The 16,122-nt window shown below is 38.6% G+C and overlaps 1 protein-coding gene across 3 annotated transcripts in view; it reads right to left on the minus strand.

Moving 5' to 3' along the window:
• Nucleotides 1-991: 991 nt before the first annotated feature.
• LOC132063270 (protein LNK2) overlaps nucleotides 992-16,122 on the minus strand; it is a 35,371-nt gene continuing 20,240 nt past the window's right edge. Inside the window, exons 4-7 of one of the 3 annotated variants that reach the window (XM_059455740.1) lie at nucleotides 13,719-14,022; nucleotides 10,287-10,865; nucleotides 10,057-10,202; nucleotides 992-1,814 (exon numbers count right to left, since the gene is read on the minus strand). In XM_059455740.1, the coding sequence (XP_059311723.1) occupies nucleotides 1,466-1,814; nucleotides 10,057-10,202; nucleotides 10,287-10,865; nucleotides 13,719-14,022 (1,378 nt within the window). In that variant the 3' untranslated portion in view covers nucleotides 992-1,465. Of the gene's footprint in view, nucleotides 1,815-10,056; nucleotides 10,203-10,286; nucleotides 10,956-13,718; nucleotides 14,023-16,122 lie in introns of all 3 variants that reach the window. The other 2 variants (XM_059455739.1, XM_059455738.1) reach the window with 2 other exon arrangements.

Genomic DNA, 16,122 nt, shown 5'->3' on the forward strand with positions numbered 1-16,122 from the left:
ATCATGCAACTGAAGTTTCAATAGATAAAAAATAACAAAACGAATGAGAAATTAAAAATGTCAAGCAAAGTAAAATTATAAAATATAATTAAATTCGAATAGGAAATTTAAATAATTCTTATTGCATATAATACTAAACTAACGATAATTAAAAATATCAACAGATTTTGTGATTAAAAAAAAAATTCTCTATTGATACTTTGAATAGATTTTAAATCAAAATACATAACATTTTTTGGATCATAGGTAAACACTTACTGGGAAATACAACATTTTTTGGATCATAGGTAAACACTTACTGGGAAAACCCAATTAAAATATTATAGTAGAAAAAAAGAATGTATACATAGGAGAATTAGAGAAAAAAATTGACTGAATTTAAAAGACAAAATAAAGAGAAAATATAAAATTATTAGTATTATTAACAAATTTAAATAACAGAATTCCGAGAAATTGAATAAAGGTTACAAATAAATAAAATTTCAACAGTAAGAATAATTATATTTATCTATATTATAATAAATGGGAAATAATGAGCAATAATATAAGTTAAGTGAAAAACTAACAAAAAAATTAAAATAAGTCCTCTTTGTACATGGAATTCACGTATTAAGTATTAAATTAAAAGTAGAAGCTAATCTCAACAAAAGATATCAATTGTCAATTAATCTTTTACAGTGAATTGAAGTAATTCCAGCATTATGTATAGTTGCATGTAGATGTTAAGGTAGACTTTGATGGTAAAATTCATCCGAAATCGTTGTTTACGCTAAATCATACTAATTTACTATTGTCAAATTAGAAATTAAGGAAAAAAGTGTAATTACTTAATGTTTACTGATAAGAATGTATGTGCCGACATGCATAACGTATTTGTTAGTTTGGTGTGAACATGGCAAGCTTTTACTATCTTCAACTTCATAGTATAGGAAGCAAAATCACAATTACACTTATTTAAAAAATTAGATTTAATGTGCTCAAACAAATAAGATACTAACAATTTTACATTATTAATTTCTTTTAACAACCGTGCATCGTGCGGGTACGAATACTAGTCATATAGAACAGTACAGGCTGGAGTTGCAAATAGAAATCTCAAACAACAGACATAAAGCACACGTTTAGCGTGGTCAAATTACAATATTGGGGCTTGTTTAGTTGAACTGTTGAAGTATGTAGGTTCACTATTTGAGAACCTTCAGTACAACAAAAAGCAATACTTGCAGGAGGTAAGATAGAAAGCGTTGCACCAGTGTAAAAGAGGTTTCTTCCCGAGCACATCATAGATTCCTAGAATATCAAATGTTGTAACTCATGATTGCACAGTGTCCAGTTGACTGACATAGTAAGAGAGGATCCTCATTAGTAGTGAATTTGTTCAACCATGGATTAAGTGTGACAATCATAAGATAAAAGGAAGAAGAAGTTACCCTTATATGATGTATATATCTAACAATAGGTAGTTTCACAAGGCGGATTCAACCCCAGTAACATTACCATCTGCTCCCTCATTGTTTGATGCATTCTCAGAAGTCTTAATGCAGGGGCTACTTTTCATTATATCCACTTCATTATGAGAGGCAGAAGCTTTTGGTCCCTGGTGAGCTGTGGTTGGAATAGTTTCAGAATTCTGTTGTAAAAATCTGCTTGGAAAGCTCGGTAAACCAACTTCTTTTCTTTCACGATTGAGCACGGAAAACATTGATGACTTGGGAAATTCAGCAAGTTTTGAAGGCAACTCCGATGGATTATGGAAGAGCAGATGAGCTACAGTGCGGTCTATTGGATTCGTCTCGGTCTCTACATGGGGTGGCCTGACAATTCATGGGAACAGAAAAATGATGAATATGCTCACAAAGCCCAGGAAATGACTTTTGTTCCCATAGGTAATATGAAAGCAGGAAACTAGTGCTGCAATCTCACAGCTATCCATGCTCATAATTAAAAGTAAATTCAAAGCTTACATAAAGATGAGTAATCAAAGTATGGGATAAATTACAAAGCTGAGGTCAGTTCTACAATGCATGTGGCTATAAGTTGTTGCTAGGACATAGCTCTAATTCACATTCTTGTAAATCCATTCCCACAAAGATTAGTTCCTTACTGAATGGGCTTTTTTGGAAACTGATAATTCAATAAAGTACTGAAGTAAAGAATAATTCTACTGATTTCATATAGAAGCTGTATTAAACAAGACCGCACTGGCAAACATGAGACCAGAAAATGGAAATTGGTAGGATCTTTGTTCCTATAAGGTGTACATACATGCCTTTGGCTAACTACGGATTTGAGCTGAAAGATTTAAATAAGTTCAAGTACAACTTTGGATAGATGCTGAGGAATCAGCCCTGAACTAGAGAGGTTGCTAGTGGCAAAGGGCAATTTTGACAATGAACTTACAAATGCTGGAAGCGAACTTTGTAAAGAAAAAGAATGCAGTCTTCCGCACATCATGCATCATACCTTAGAAATACAAAAGCAAAGATTAAGCAGATAATGCATCTTTGCAACAATTGTCAAATTATGAAGCTGTTTGATGAAAGAAACATTTGTATTGCATAAAATTCAATGATAAGTGGAAGTCATATCAGTAGTTGCTTCATCTTTGCTACTTTAATTTGGGGTTACTAAGTCAATTAGATGTTATACTTTCCCATTTCTTATTCAATACTGCAGCACACAAACTTAACTGTATTTAATATTACTTTGATCGAAAGAATGCTTTCTAAATATGAATAAAATAACTACTAAACTGGTCATATCTTTTTACGCTTAAACAAGGACGAGCAAGGAAGTATGCAGCAATGCACATGAATTTGATGTTTAATTAACCTTTACAAATAGTATAATATATTTCATCAAATTTTATTTTAAAATTTGAATTGTAAATATATGTACACCTAAAATTGACCTAACGGTCTGTTCCTACACAATTTTTTCTGAAGGGAAGCTATTCTTCCCAGCAACATATTTGTAATAGGAATGTTCAGGGCCCTGAACGTCCAAACGACCTGTCCAACCCTCGGGTCTCTGCCAATCATACTCTAGTAGTACCAAATTCACATGTAGCATTATCCCTTCAAAGTTTGGTTGCATTCGTTTGTCCAAGTTCATAGACATATAGAGGGAAAACTTATCATAGAGCAATTAAGTGCACATTTGTCGGGTATTTACCACATCAAACAGGGCACAGGTACTGTTCTCCAACAACAGACAAATATTGTAACTCTATGAATGTTACTTCTTCGAACAAAGTCGCTACTCCTTCCGTCTCAATTTATGTGGCATTGTTCGATTGTGCATGGAGTTTAAGAAAGAAAGACATTTGAAACTTGTGGCTTAAAATAAATCATAAGAATTCGTATGGCTATAATCTATAAATCATCTCAATAAGGGTGAAATGAGAAGTTAAATTGTTTCTAAATAAGGAAAGGTGTCATTCTTCTTGGGACAAACTAAAAAGGAAAGTCTGCCACAAAAAATGGACAGAGGGAGTATTATTTCAAAACTACTACTTACAAAGAGAGCAAATTCACACGGGACTATGATCTGTGCCACATAAAATGGGACAGAGGGAGTATTATTTTAAAACTACTACTTATGAGTAGAGCAAATTCAACAGGACTATGATCTGTGCCAACAAAAGATGGAATAGAGGGAGCATTATTTTAAAACTACTACTTATGAGGAGAGCAGGTTCACACAGGAATATGATCCTGTAACCAATGATGAGTCAGTCCAGAATACTTACCATAAATATAGATGGTTGATCCATGCCCAGAAAAAGCTCTAACCACATCTAATTCCAATCCTACCAGTTCTATTTCAATTATTGAGAGTCAAAATTCATCTCAAGTAATTTCTAGGAATGGAGTGGTTCGATCAAGACATGGAATTTATTTCTCTTAATGGAAGCACTGTTTGAGACCTGTCAAAAGAAATAGGATTTCTTGGCTGCAAGCATGCTAGAACTTAAATGTATTCAACCACCAATCTAGGGTCTAAAGAGAATAGACAAGGGGAAAAATCAATATGCTGGTTAGGAAACTAATTTATCCTTCCCCAACTAGGTCCCATTTTAGTTTTTCAGTCGATATAGTAAGTTAATCTATGAGGATCCAGATAAACAACATATGGTGGTATTTTATATAATCTTGAGGATTTTAAAGAGGACACCTGACAAACGTCTGTACTTCAAGGAGAAGGCAAGAAGAGACACTAAAAATTTCACACGCTGATCAAACTGCTTTAATAAAAGAGTAAAGATCAACTTCATATTACAGTACCTACATTTGAGGAAATTTGATAACTTGAACAAGGAAGAAACAACAGGTCTATCAAGAAGTAGCATGGAAACTGAACTCAGAACCATGGAACAAGGCAATTGTGAAGAAACATCCCTTGAAAAAGTACGAAAGGGCCTAAAAGTATAAGTTAAGAAATCTGTAAGGATGTACTCTGATAACCGATCACCATAAAAAGCACACAAGATCAAGTATGCCGGTATGCTATCAAGAGCAGATCACAATATTTTTTCACTGGAAATGAGTTACAGTTCAATGACTTTAAGTAAGCTATGCAGTTTACTGGAGATGAAATACAATCTAAATATTTTAGCTACGGCTCTCGCAAAACTATCCTGACTATTCATTTCTTTTAGTTGCCAATTAGCCATTACTCCAATAGAGAGTTTTGCGGCACATTGACTCAACTTTTTGATTAGCAAATACAAGTGGTTTCACCTACTCAAACTTCTTTGATTTGCAAATACAAGTCTGTTTCACCACGTTGATCACGAAAGAGTATCAAACTAGTTGCAACGGAAGGAATAGTTGTTATTCCTGTAAATAAAATTTGTATAATATATATAAATATAAGCCAAGTGCCCACAAGCAAGTTAGATCAACATATTGCAATTATCCATCTCTATGAGTATTATGAAAGGCAAAAAAAATAGAGACGCTCAGCACTGCAGGGGTCTCTCCCTTTTTTTTTTTTTTTTTTTTTTTTTGACATGGGAACCCGGAGCCTCTACCCTTCGAGTGCGCACAGGGTAAACCCAGCTCCTGTGCAATAGCTTGCAAACCGCATAGGAGAGATAACCCGCACTAGGTAAGCCCCATGCGACGAGCTCGACCCAGAAGGCAAATCCCCTGCTGTCATAGGCAGGAGGTTTCGAACCTGAGACCTCCATTATGAAAGTCCCATGCTCAACCAACTGAGCCACCCTTGCGAGTCTCTGTAGGGGTTTTAAACCTGAAACATAATTTAAAGCACATGCTTTAATTAAGAAAGGCCCCACTTAGTGGGATTTCACTGGGTATGTTGTTGTTTTAATTAAGAAAGGCGCAAATCTAGAAAATATATAAGAAATTATATAATTCAAGAAAATTAACTATAAATGCTAGAAGCAATTATATGGACAAAAGAATTGAAAAAATTATGATTATTGTTTCATGACTCCTCTTCAAGACGCAGTCCATGGGTGATGAGATGCACGTGCTGGATAAGAGAGGCAACGCCTCAACTGATTTTGCATCTATATTCCAGGTTCAAGTGCGCCTAAAACGAGCCTTTGCCACCGTTTTTCAATAAATTCAATACAAACTTGGGATTTAACACTATTGGTGTACAAGTCAAAAATCCTCTAGTAAAACTGACATGATATTACTGTTGATAAGAAATAGACCTTTGGCCTAACTCAACCCCAAAAGCTAGCTCATGAGGGGAGGATTGCCCAAGACCATATAAGAAATAGACCTTTGACATATGATATTACTGTTGATAAAGAAATACACCTTAGCTCCATCATATATTGTCCACGCTCCAGATGTCCAACCCTAGGCGGGTAGGGGGGGGGTGGTGGTTAGTGATGTTGATTCTCCCACATCAGTTGTGGGATGGATATTGTTCTCTTTCTATGGCTTGGGCAATCCTCCTCTCTTTGAGCTAGCTTTTGGGGTTGAGTTAGGCCCAAGATCCATTCTTTACATGGTATCAGAGCGAGGCCCGCTCAAGTTTCCGATGTTGGGCCCTCATATTAAAAAATTGCCCATGCACCAGATGTCCAGCCCAGGACGTGAGGTGGGGTGTTAAGAGTCCCACATCAGTGGGTTAAACGGTGCATGGTCCCCTTATATGGACTTGGGCCCTCATGAGCTAGCTTTTGGGGTTGAGTTAGACTCCAGATCCATTTCTTTACAATTGTAATCCAAGGAAGATTGGCCTTTTAACATATCATTATTACAGGTACTCCTTTAACAGACACATGTCACGTCCTTAGTCTTCAACTAAGCGCACGCGCGGCACTTGACAACTCGCTCACGTTCTTGCACAACTTGCTCACGATCTTACTATGCCAAGTCATCCTAGATTACTACACTAAAGATTGCTAAGAGAATAGAATTAAGAAAGACAAGAAAAATTTGTTAAAGAAGCTTTTTGTATTAGAGAAGACTTGATTGATTTTTATTTGATGGGTTTTACAAATGAATGGCCCTCCTATTTATACATCTCACTAAGGGCTAGAGTGCAAGTATAAATTGTGTAAAAGTCCCTTATATTTACAACATAAAGTCCCTATTCTAGAAATCTCTATACAACTAGAGTGTTCTAAGGACCTTCCGTGCAAATCCATGGAATTCTAGGGTCTTTCAAGGGAAATCTCCATGTCTCTAGAATCTTCCCATAATATCTAGTCTTCCTCTTATGTAAGCATTCTACATGACAAATATGTGTGCCAAGTGGCACCTAGGTGGCATGATGACATGGTGGGTCATCACACTCTCCCCTACCTGATGTTTGTCCCCAACATGATTAACGACGACAACGACACATTGCTGCTGCATAAACTCTTGGATCTTGTCTTTAAATTGCCACAAATTGCATCGTTCTCATGTGGCCTCCTCTAGTGATTGCCTCTGCTAGACCTTGTCTTGTTGGCACACAAGAGAAGTCCGCACATAATACTCTATATCCTCTCGCATGCATGACCAATAGTAGACGGACTCAACCAAGGCTCTAGTGCGACGTTGGCCTAGATGACCGGCCCACAAGGCGTCATGGCTTTCTTTCATAATATGCCGCCTAATATCTCCAAACTTTGGCACGTAGACCTGTCGACCTGCGGTAAGCAATAGACCATCTTCCACCCAAAAACACCTCGTCTTTCCTCGGGTGGCCAACTCCATAAGTTGCTTGTCTGCTGGATCATGTTGCGTGCCTTCTTTTATAACCTCTCGGGTGTCACAACTTGCTAAATGATGGCAGCAAGCTCATCCTTCCGGCTCAGAACATCAGCCACGACATTACCCTTGCCTGGCTTATACTCCAACTCAATCTTGTGATCCACCTCACGCCTAGGAGGCAAGTGCTTAGGTAGCTTGTCAGGCATAACATCTTTGTTCTCTTCGAGCAAATTATCTATCCAAGGCGGCAGTGTCTCTATCTTACTCCAAACATGCAATGGTTGCCATGAAAGTCAACTCCCCTTTCTTGAGCCCCTTGATAAGTTGCATAGCTGAAAGTTGTGCTTGGCCCTGTTCCTTTTTGCCATAGTCACCGTAGGCACCATGCAAGCTCCTCGCTCCAAAACCAACAGACGTTGCAGGTAGGGGTCGATCATCGCGTGGCAATGTTTAAATAACTCTTGCCCCAGAACAATGTCAATGATATCCATAGAAGTGGCGGTAAAGTTTGTCGTATGTTTCCAATTGCCCAATTTGACACCAATACCATTAGCTACACCACGAGCATTTTGTGGCTCGACATTCATGATCTTGATGCGGGAGTTAGTTGGAGCGAGCTTCAACTCTAATCTCCTCGCTGCAGCCTCGATCTCAAAATTATGAGTGGCCCCAGTGTCCACCAGTGCACAAGTAGGCTTATTGTTGATGGTGAGGTCCACGCATTGGTTGCTATTCTCGGTGGTTTGGCTATCTTGCTTCGTGACAACTCCACGTAGTCTGATCATCCCCAATTGTGCAGTTCCCAAACTTTGTCCTTGCGTCTGCTCCTTCTTTTCACGCACCATAAAGACTGAGGCTCTTTAGGTCGAGGCAATGTCTGAAGCTGTGCGGCCTTCCGCATATGTAGCATCCCTTCTTCTAGATCTGCGCCTTCTTTTCAGCTTAGCCCTGACGACCACTTAACTTCTTTCCATCGAACTTGTTGGCTTTGAATCTTGGAGTATTGTTGTTGCGACTCCTTCGTCGCCACGATCTCCCTCACCTTTGGCATTGTTACCCCTTTGACTCATTGCCTTGGCCTTTGTCATGCTTGAAGTCCATCAAAGACTCGGCCTCCACTATGGCTTAGTCTATGTCTGCGACTTGACGGCATTGCAACTCCTGGTTAGCCCAATTTCGCAACCTGTCTATGAAGTCAAACAAGTTATTGCTGTTGAGGTTGGGGATTTGAAATATAAAGGTGGTGACCTCCTTGACATAGTCACGTATGCTCTTTGTTTGCTTCAACTCCCTAAGTTTGCACCTTGCCTCGTACAAGACATTATTTGGGAAGAATTGCCACTTGAACTCGGTCTTGAACTGATCCCACGTGCTAATAGCGCATAGACCTCTCTCAACATCAGTCGCCTTTCTCCTCCACCATAGCATGGCAGTTTCTGATAGGTACTACACAGCGGTGTTGATGTTGGCTTCATCGTCCCTCACTTTTCCATGCTTGAAATAGTTCCCCAGGGGCCAAAGAAAGTTCTCCACTTCTTGTGCATCAAGAACCCCTTTGAACACTCATGGTTTGGGAGCCTCGAACCCCTTTGAACACTCGTGGCTTAGGAGCCTCGATCTTAGCCTTGTCGCAGTCACGCCAGCGTTGATCTGCTCCTTGAGTGGCTCTATCTTTGCCTTCATGGCATCGACAGTACTCAACGCCTCCATGAGTCTAAGGAAATGATGGTTTTCCTTACCTCAATCTCAGCCTACATACGCCCTCTTTCAAGCCATTTCGGATGCTCTCAATCTCTTCAAGAGTGTGCCCCTCAAGAACCCTAAGAGTGCTCTCCACCTTCCCCAAATGTTGGCCAAAGATCTCAATGGCATCTATGCCCACATTAACCTTCATAACCCACTCTTTACCGAGCGATACATCCTCGGACAGGACCCCAACGTCATCCTTGCTCGCCTCAGGGCTAGATGGTTCTTGGGACGTAAGCCCTTCGTTTGGCACAACCTCTGGCGGCACCTCCTGCCTCTTGTTGGCGGCGTTCCTATTTTTGTTATGGTCCTTCTTGCCAGCGGCATCTTAGGTGACATTGGCTTCGGTTTTAGCAGAATTGATTTCTCCGTTGTTTGTCATTCCCTTAGTCGCAACCTTCGCTCTGATACCACGTTGTCACGTCCTTAGTTTTCAACTAACCGCACCTGCGGCACTTGACAACTCACTCACGTTCTAGCACAACTTGCTCACGATCTTGCTATGCCAAGTCAACCTACATTACTACAATCAAGATCGCTAAGAGAATGGAATTAAGGAAGACGAGAAATTTGCTAAAGGAAGCTTTTGTATTAGAGAAGACTTGATTGATTTTTACTTGATGGGTTTTACAAATGAATGGCCCTCCTATTTATACATCTCACTAAGGGCTAGAATGCAAATAATTGTGTACAAGTCCTTCATATTTACAACATAAGTCCCTATTCTAGAAATTTCTACACAACTAGAGTGTTCCAGGGACCTTCCATGCAAATCCATGGAATTCTAGGGTCTTCCAAGGGAAATCTCCATGTCTCTAGAATCTTCCATAATATCTCTTCCTCTTATGTAAGCATTCCACATGGCAAATATGTGTGCCAAGCGGCACCTAAGTGGCATGATGACATGGTGGGTCATCACACATATCTATGCACTCCATTCCCAATCTCATGGCTTGGAACATATATGACTTCAATAGAAGATTTTTGTGACGCAGGTCATATTATGAATGTTTTGTAAGTGCAGGCTCGTCTTTTCAAAAACAGAGAGCTATTGGAATGAGACTTGCTAGATTGCTTCCAGTGACAAGAACCATATTTCAGTTTTGAGTACGTGGGTACAAACCTGCTATTGGTGTTCATTTCTTCTTTGCTGACTTCTCCTCCACCATTCCTGCTGCTGCAACTATCATTGCCACATTGCCTCTGTGTAGCACTTTGAGCCAGTCGGAACAAGCTGTCTCTGATACAAAGTCTTATTTTGAGGTCCAACTGAAAGGAACCATTCATTGGCCATTAAGTTTCTGTGAAGAAATAATACCATGATACTTATTTGGAGGTAGTGAGAGGAAAAACCTTTGAGATAACATCCTGAAGAAGGTAGAGTGCCACGTCTTCCACTGAGGGATCTTCAACTGCCAAACAAACTGGGTTGGAGTCACCCTGTTCTAAAGGTGAGCTCGGGTCAACAGAAGGGATGCAGCTCATATTCTCTTCAACAGATCCTCCTTTCTTTGGTTGATAGCTAAACTGCCGCTGCTGTTTCTGAATGGCAAGCATTGCTCTCAATTGCTGTCGCCTTCTTAGTTTTTCAATTTTTTCTTGAGGTGTCATCATCAAAGGTTTTGATGAAGCATCTTGAGACTTGTTGAAATGACTTGAATTGCCTGGGGAAGATTTATAACTTGACAGGACATGCTGATGGCTTGCTTGTCCAGAATGGAACGGTGACCAGACAGGCATGGGAGAACAGTAATTACCCGAATCGCCATAAATAGAAGAAGCAAAAAGAGGACCTGGACAATGTTTGTGCTGCAAACATTCTGGTCCTTGAAGCAGACTTTGTTGACTGAGCTCTGAAGCAGGACAAGGTTGATTCGTTACAGATGGCATGCCAAACTTGTTCAGGTGAGGAGACAAGGATCCACATAATTCCTGCAACTGAGCAAATTCACCTTCTTGTTCTAATTTAAGTCGACCTTTCAATGTTCTTTCCTGGTTATTTCCCTGTACACACGAAAACAACTAGAGCAACAATTTGATGTTCAAAAATTAAATGAACACAAATAATTATATCACACCCGCTCAAATCAGAATCCCAAATTTATTTTCACATGCAAGTGCAGAGGGAGGTATTTTTCTTTGTCCACCTTTCCCTTCTTTGAGGGATGACAATCCATGTCAATATAAGTAGAGTTGTGCGTGATTACTTCATGTTTTACAAGGTGAAACCAATGTGAATGATTTAAATTATGTCCAAGATACTTCCACAACTTCACCAAGGCAAAATAAGTTTTAGTAGATTTTCCTTTGGATTTAAGTTATGTCCAAGATTTATGAGCAGCAAACTATTCATTGTATAAGAAATATGCAGAAATATTAATTTTTAAGGTAAATAATTTTATTAATAATGGAAAATCTCCAATACACAAGCACTATACCAAAAGGTAGAGAATCTATAACGTAATATGATTCTCAATGAACGACACCCCCACTGGAACCTCATGAATTCACAAAAAAGAAATTAGAAACGAGAGGCTATTCCTTAAATGTACATGGTCGTACTCTACCCCATCAAAAGCTCTTTTATTCCTTTCCTTCTGCAGGATCCACATTAGTACTAGTGGGGCAACCTCCCAAGCTCTTCGACTTCTCTTCCTTCTTTTGAATTTTCAGTTGGATCGTGTCTTCTTCACTGTATCCGCCTCGCCCCTCGCCCATTGCATCCCGAACCATGTCAAAATATCAAATCACAAGGGAGTTCCCACTTGACAATGTAGGAAGAGGTGGTCGATATCTTCACCTGAACCTTTGAACATGAAGCACCACTTGAAGCAATTTGATTTACTTTTAAAATTCACAATGCCCACTACCTCAGGAAAGAAAGTTGAAGAAAAATTGTGATAAAGATTGCAAATCAAGAAAAAGGAAGAAAGGTCGAAGAGCCTAGAATGTTGCACGACTAGTACTTATGTGGGTCCTTGTGGAAGGAGAGAAATAGGAGAACTTTTGATGTGATAGAGAATTACTTATGTACACTTTGCTAGTTTCTTTTTTGGTGCACCAATGAGGTTCCATCATATATATAGAAGATCGGCAGTCACCTGTAAAGAATATATTATGTAGATTTCTACTTTCTCATATACTGCTTGTATAGAGGAGATTTTCCACAACAACTACTACACCTCAATCTTAAACAAGTTGGAGTCAAGCTACATGCATCCTCGTTGGCCATGTCTCTCAAAAAACTATTAATAAAACAATTTACCTTATAAAAAAAAAAGAGTTTCTAGAGCATTTGAAAATCCTACCTCCTTATATAGAAAAAGGAAAAAGGAGCAAGTACAAATCAACTGCATTGGGAAGCTCTCATTATTCCTGAAAGCGTGAGTTTAAGCACAACTGCATCTTTGTAACACGCTTGATCCACTACACGTATTCTCTATTCCATTTATGTTATAATTTTAATAAGTTGGGCACATGCTATGCATTAATTAACGAAAGATCAGAAATAATATACCAAATTATTTATTGGAGGAATCAAATTTTCTACAGATTTTTAGTAAACAAAGGAAGTAAAAATAAAAAACGGCAGGTGAGAGAGAGGGCTATGTGCAGCATTGTCTTTAAATAAATGTGGTCATAATTATCACAAAGTTGATAACGGTCTTTTCTTCCGGAAAGATGTCTTAATTGTTTTTTGCAGAATAATAAGGTTAACATCATGGAGCAATTTTATCCATGAAACTCTTAAGCTGCGGTTCATAATTTCTCTTACTAAAAGCTATTTACAGATCTGAAGAAACTAAAAAGATGATTTCACTAGCTATATGAAGTGGTTTTGCCAATTCTGTGGAAAACTAGAGATTCTCTTTTTTCCAAACTCCTCCCTCTTAACTGGAAATGGAAGAACTCGATAAATGAGAATTTATTTTGATGTCTGATAAAAATTGAATGAGGAAATCAGTTAAGCATGACCAACAGGATATTGTAGCTCAAAAGCTGCAAGTACACAAACAGAATTGGGACCCCCTTTTTTCTTATCAGTATAATTTCAAAATCTTTTTTATCAATCTCTGCAGAGAAATTTTTGAGAAAGGAAAAATAACGGGATGTCAAATGAGGGGGAAATGTTGGCAGCAAGAGGGGGATGACGCAATATTACAAGTGACAATGACATCTCTCCTACATATTACAAGTGACAATGACATCTCTCCTACAGACTCTTCTCTCTTTAATTTATATTATAGGGACTGAGGCACAGTACTTGTTGTATATGTGATGTTAGGCTTTGGTCCAGCTTAGGTAGAAGCTTCTTTAATTACTGCGAACAAATACCAATCAATTAACTAGCACCATGAACCAAACAAATTATCAGGCATGTCTCTTGCCTAAATCCTCTTTAAAGGACTGAATCCAGTTTCGTGTCTATTTTTTTTTCTTTTCGTATTACCTTGATATTTCTTAACCAACAAGGAGCAGAAGGGTGAAAATGAATGATCATCCCTATGTAATAAATGAGTTATTGTGGAATAAACTGGTGAACAAGGAACATTAAAAAGATACCTTGCTAGAAGATCCAGCAGGGACTGTGATAGTTCCAGAATTAATGGTAAATTAAATGGTAGACCCTATCCCCCCTTTTCTGAAGTTCTCTATTCAAGCTACAATATGTATCCTTTTTGCTTTAAGAAACATAAATACCCAAGCTTGAAAAGGAAATACAATCACTTACATACTGAAGAAAAGTACTATTGGTTTGAGATAGTTTAGATCCAGTATCATTACCTTTTCCTTCGGTAAACGCATACTTTTGCCTCCATCATGGTCCCTAGCATCAGTGCATAGATGCACATCAGATGTGATATCATTAGCATTCTCTTCATCAACAGTGGACTTCTCCTGGTCTAGCCTGTATTCTGCGTTAATTTCTAATCTTTCCGATGGGCTACGCAGAGATCCTAGTGCCAAACTCGGAGAGCCAATAGACAGGGGAACAGACTTATCTGGGCTGCTTGTAACATCTTTACAAGATGACCATAGATCGAGCGTGTTAGGAAGGCTTGTCTCTCCAAATATTGGATCGTTGTTGCTGCAAAATGTCTCTTGTGAGGAAATTGATCCGGATGAATACGATCAGGGATGATCTAAATTACATAAACTATGGCGTTACTACAATCAGGGACGATCTAATTTACATCAAAAATATATATGTATATATGGAATTACGGTATACTGCACAACAGACAATTTTTTAAGAGATATTCCTATCTAGCATACTTTGCTACTGTATACTGCATAAAACAATAATTAAGATGTATTTCTATCTAGCACACACAAAGTACAGTCAATGCAAAAAAAAAAATTGGAGACCATCGAAGTGGGTGAAATCATATAGGAGCGATACGAAGGTGAAAAGGAGACAATAGTAGGTTTTTTCCCAATTGTACAAAGAAAAGGAGAAATGAACTATCTTGGGTGAGCAAGGTTTAGTCAAATACGGGAGGAGAGGGAGAAATTGGAGCATGAAGAAGGAAGCTATGAAGGGGTGTGGGGGGGACAAAGCATCACGATCGGATGCTTCACATTAGTTTTTTTTTTTTTTTTTTCCAACAACAATGGACTGTGGTGAAGGGAGCAATTATGGAGACAATGGCATCATTTAGCAGTCGAGGTAGTTTAAAAAGAGCATTGGCGCAACCTTCATTGCGCTCATTCCTAAAGGAGAGCTCAAATTTAAGGAAGCTATTAGCCAAGTAGAGTGCACTTAAAATTTAACTACTCTCAAATAGACTAAAAACAAGTCTTAGATGAAATAGCATCATATTTGAATTATTTTTCCAAGGATGAACGGAACCAAGCATGGTTCAAGTAGCAAATGAAGCGAACACTATAAGAGACTAGAGAGGAAGGAGATTCAGGCGTCCTATAGGCATTAGACCTCGAAAAGGCCTATGATCATGTGCTTAGTAGTATCACACTGAACACTAGTATAATAAAAAAAGACACTAAAGCCCAATTAAAAGGTGAAAACCAAGAAAGACGCCAAACATCAAGAAAACAAGGATACAGATAATGAAAAGATTCCTGATCTTAAAAAGTGAACGAGTGCCACTGCACTACCGTGCCGTTTGTCACACATATTATTTCGTTATTTCAACTTTAACTTGAAATATTATTTGCAAATCAATTTTGTTTTACAATTTAGTACAATATTTCAGCTTCAACTTGGAATAGAGAATTTGAAGTTGAAAAACTGGTTTGAGGAGTTTTTCAAGTGAAATAATGGTTTCAACTCACAGAACTTCAGCTTTTTTTCCAAGTGAAATTTGTTGCAGAATCATTACAATCATTATATTTAATATAGATGATAGCATAGCAGATTTGTAGGGATTTAGCAGATTTATAGGGATTTAAATATTTAGTTACCGTAGTTAGCTTATCCTCTTCATGTATTTATACCATTGTATTCTTTGAGCAATAATATAAGTTATTCTCTCAATTTTGATCACATGGTGTCAGGGCCTATAGGCTCGTGACCTTGTTTTGGCTTTTTTTCAAGAAAATAATAATAATAGAAGGCTCAATCTTGTCTCTGTTTTGAGAAAGAGATTCCAATTTCGAATCGATCACTTTGAAGTGGTAAGTACATGTCACCACCACCTCAGGAGGAAGGGGATCATGATTCCGGCCAGACCACTCTTTGCCGGCGACAGTTTGTGGGGCGAGTGATTTCCACGCGCCACCTGTATTTTCCGCCTGCTCGTCACGCGCCGGCGCGTTCTCCGGCAGAATCCTTCGGGGCTTGGATTTTTGGCGTCTTCTCGTCCATTCCGGTGTATCCCAGGTTTGTTCTAGTGTTAGAACACTGTCTGGAGAGTTCATTTGTCATTCCCAGGTTTGTCTTTCCGTTGTAGCTTCTGCGGAAGGGAATCTGGCATTTGGTTTATGTTTCTGTGGCTGTTGGCTTCTGCTTTGGTTATTGCGTTGTGGGTATAGCTACTGGTTCTGGTAATTCTTGCTCGTGTTTACAAGGTTGGGTTTGCCTCTTTGGTTTATAAACCAATTTAGACTCTGTTAGTCTATTTCTGTGGTGTGCTTGTCTCCGGTTATTTGAGCTCGTGACAAGTTTGCGTGCCATCTAAATAGTTGGAAAAATGACTATAAACAATAAGGAAGGAGAAAAAAGAAC

Source organism: Lycium ferocissimum, chromosome 7, assembly GCF_029784015.1.
Source record: "Lycium ferocissimum isolate CSIRO_LF1 chromosome 7, AGI_CSIRO_Lferr_CH_V1, whole genome shotgun sequence".
NCBI lineage: Eukaryota > Viridiplantae > Streptophyta > Magnoliopsida > Solanales > Solanaceae > Lycium > Lycium ferocissimum.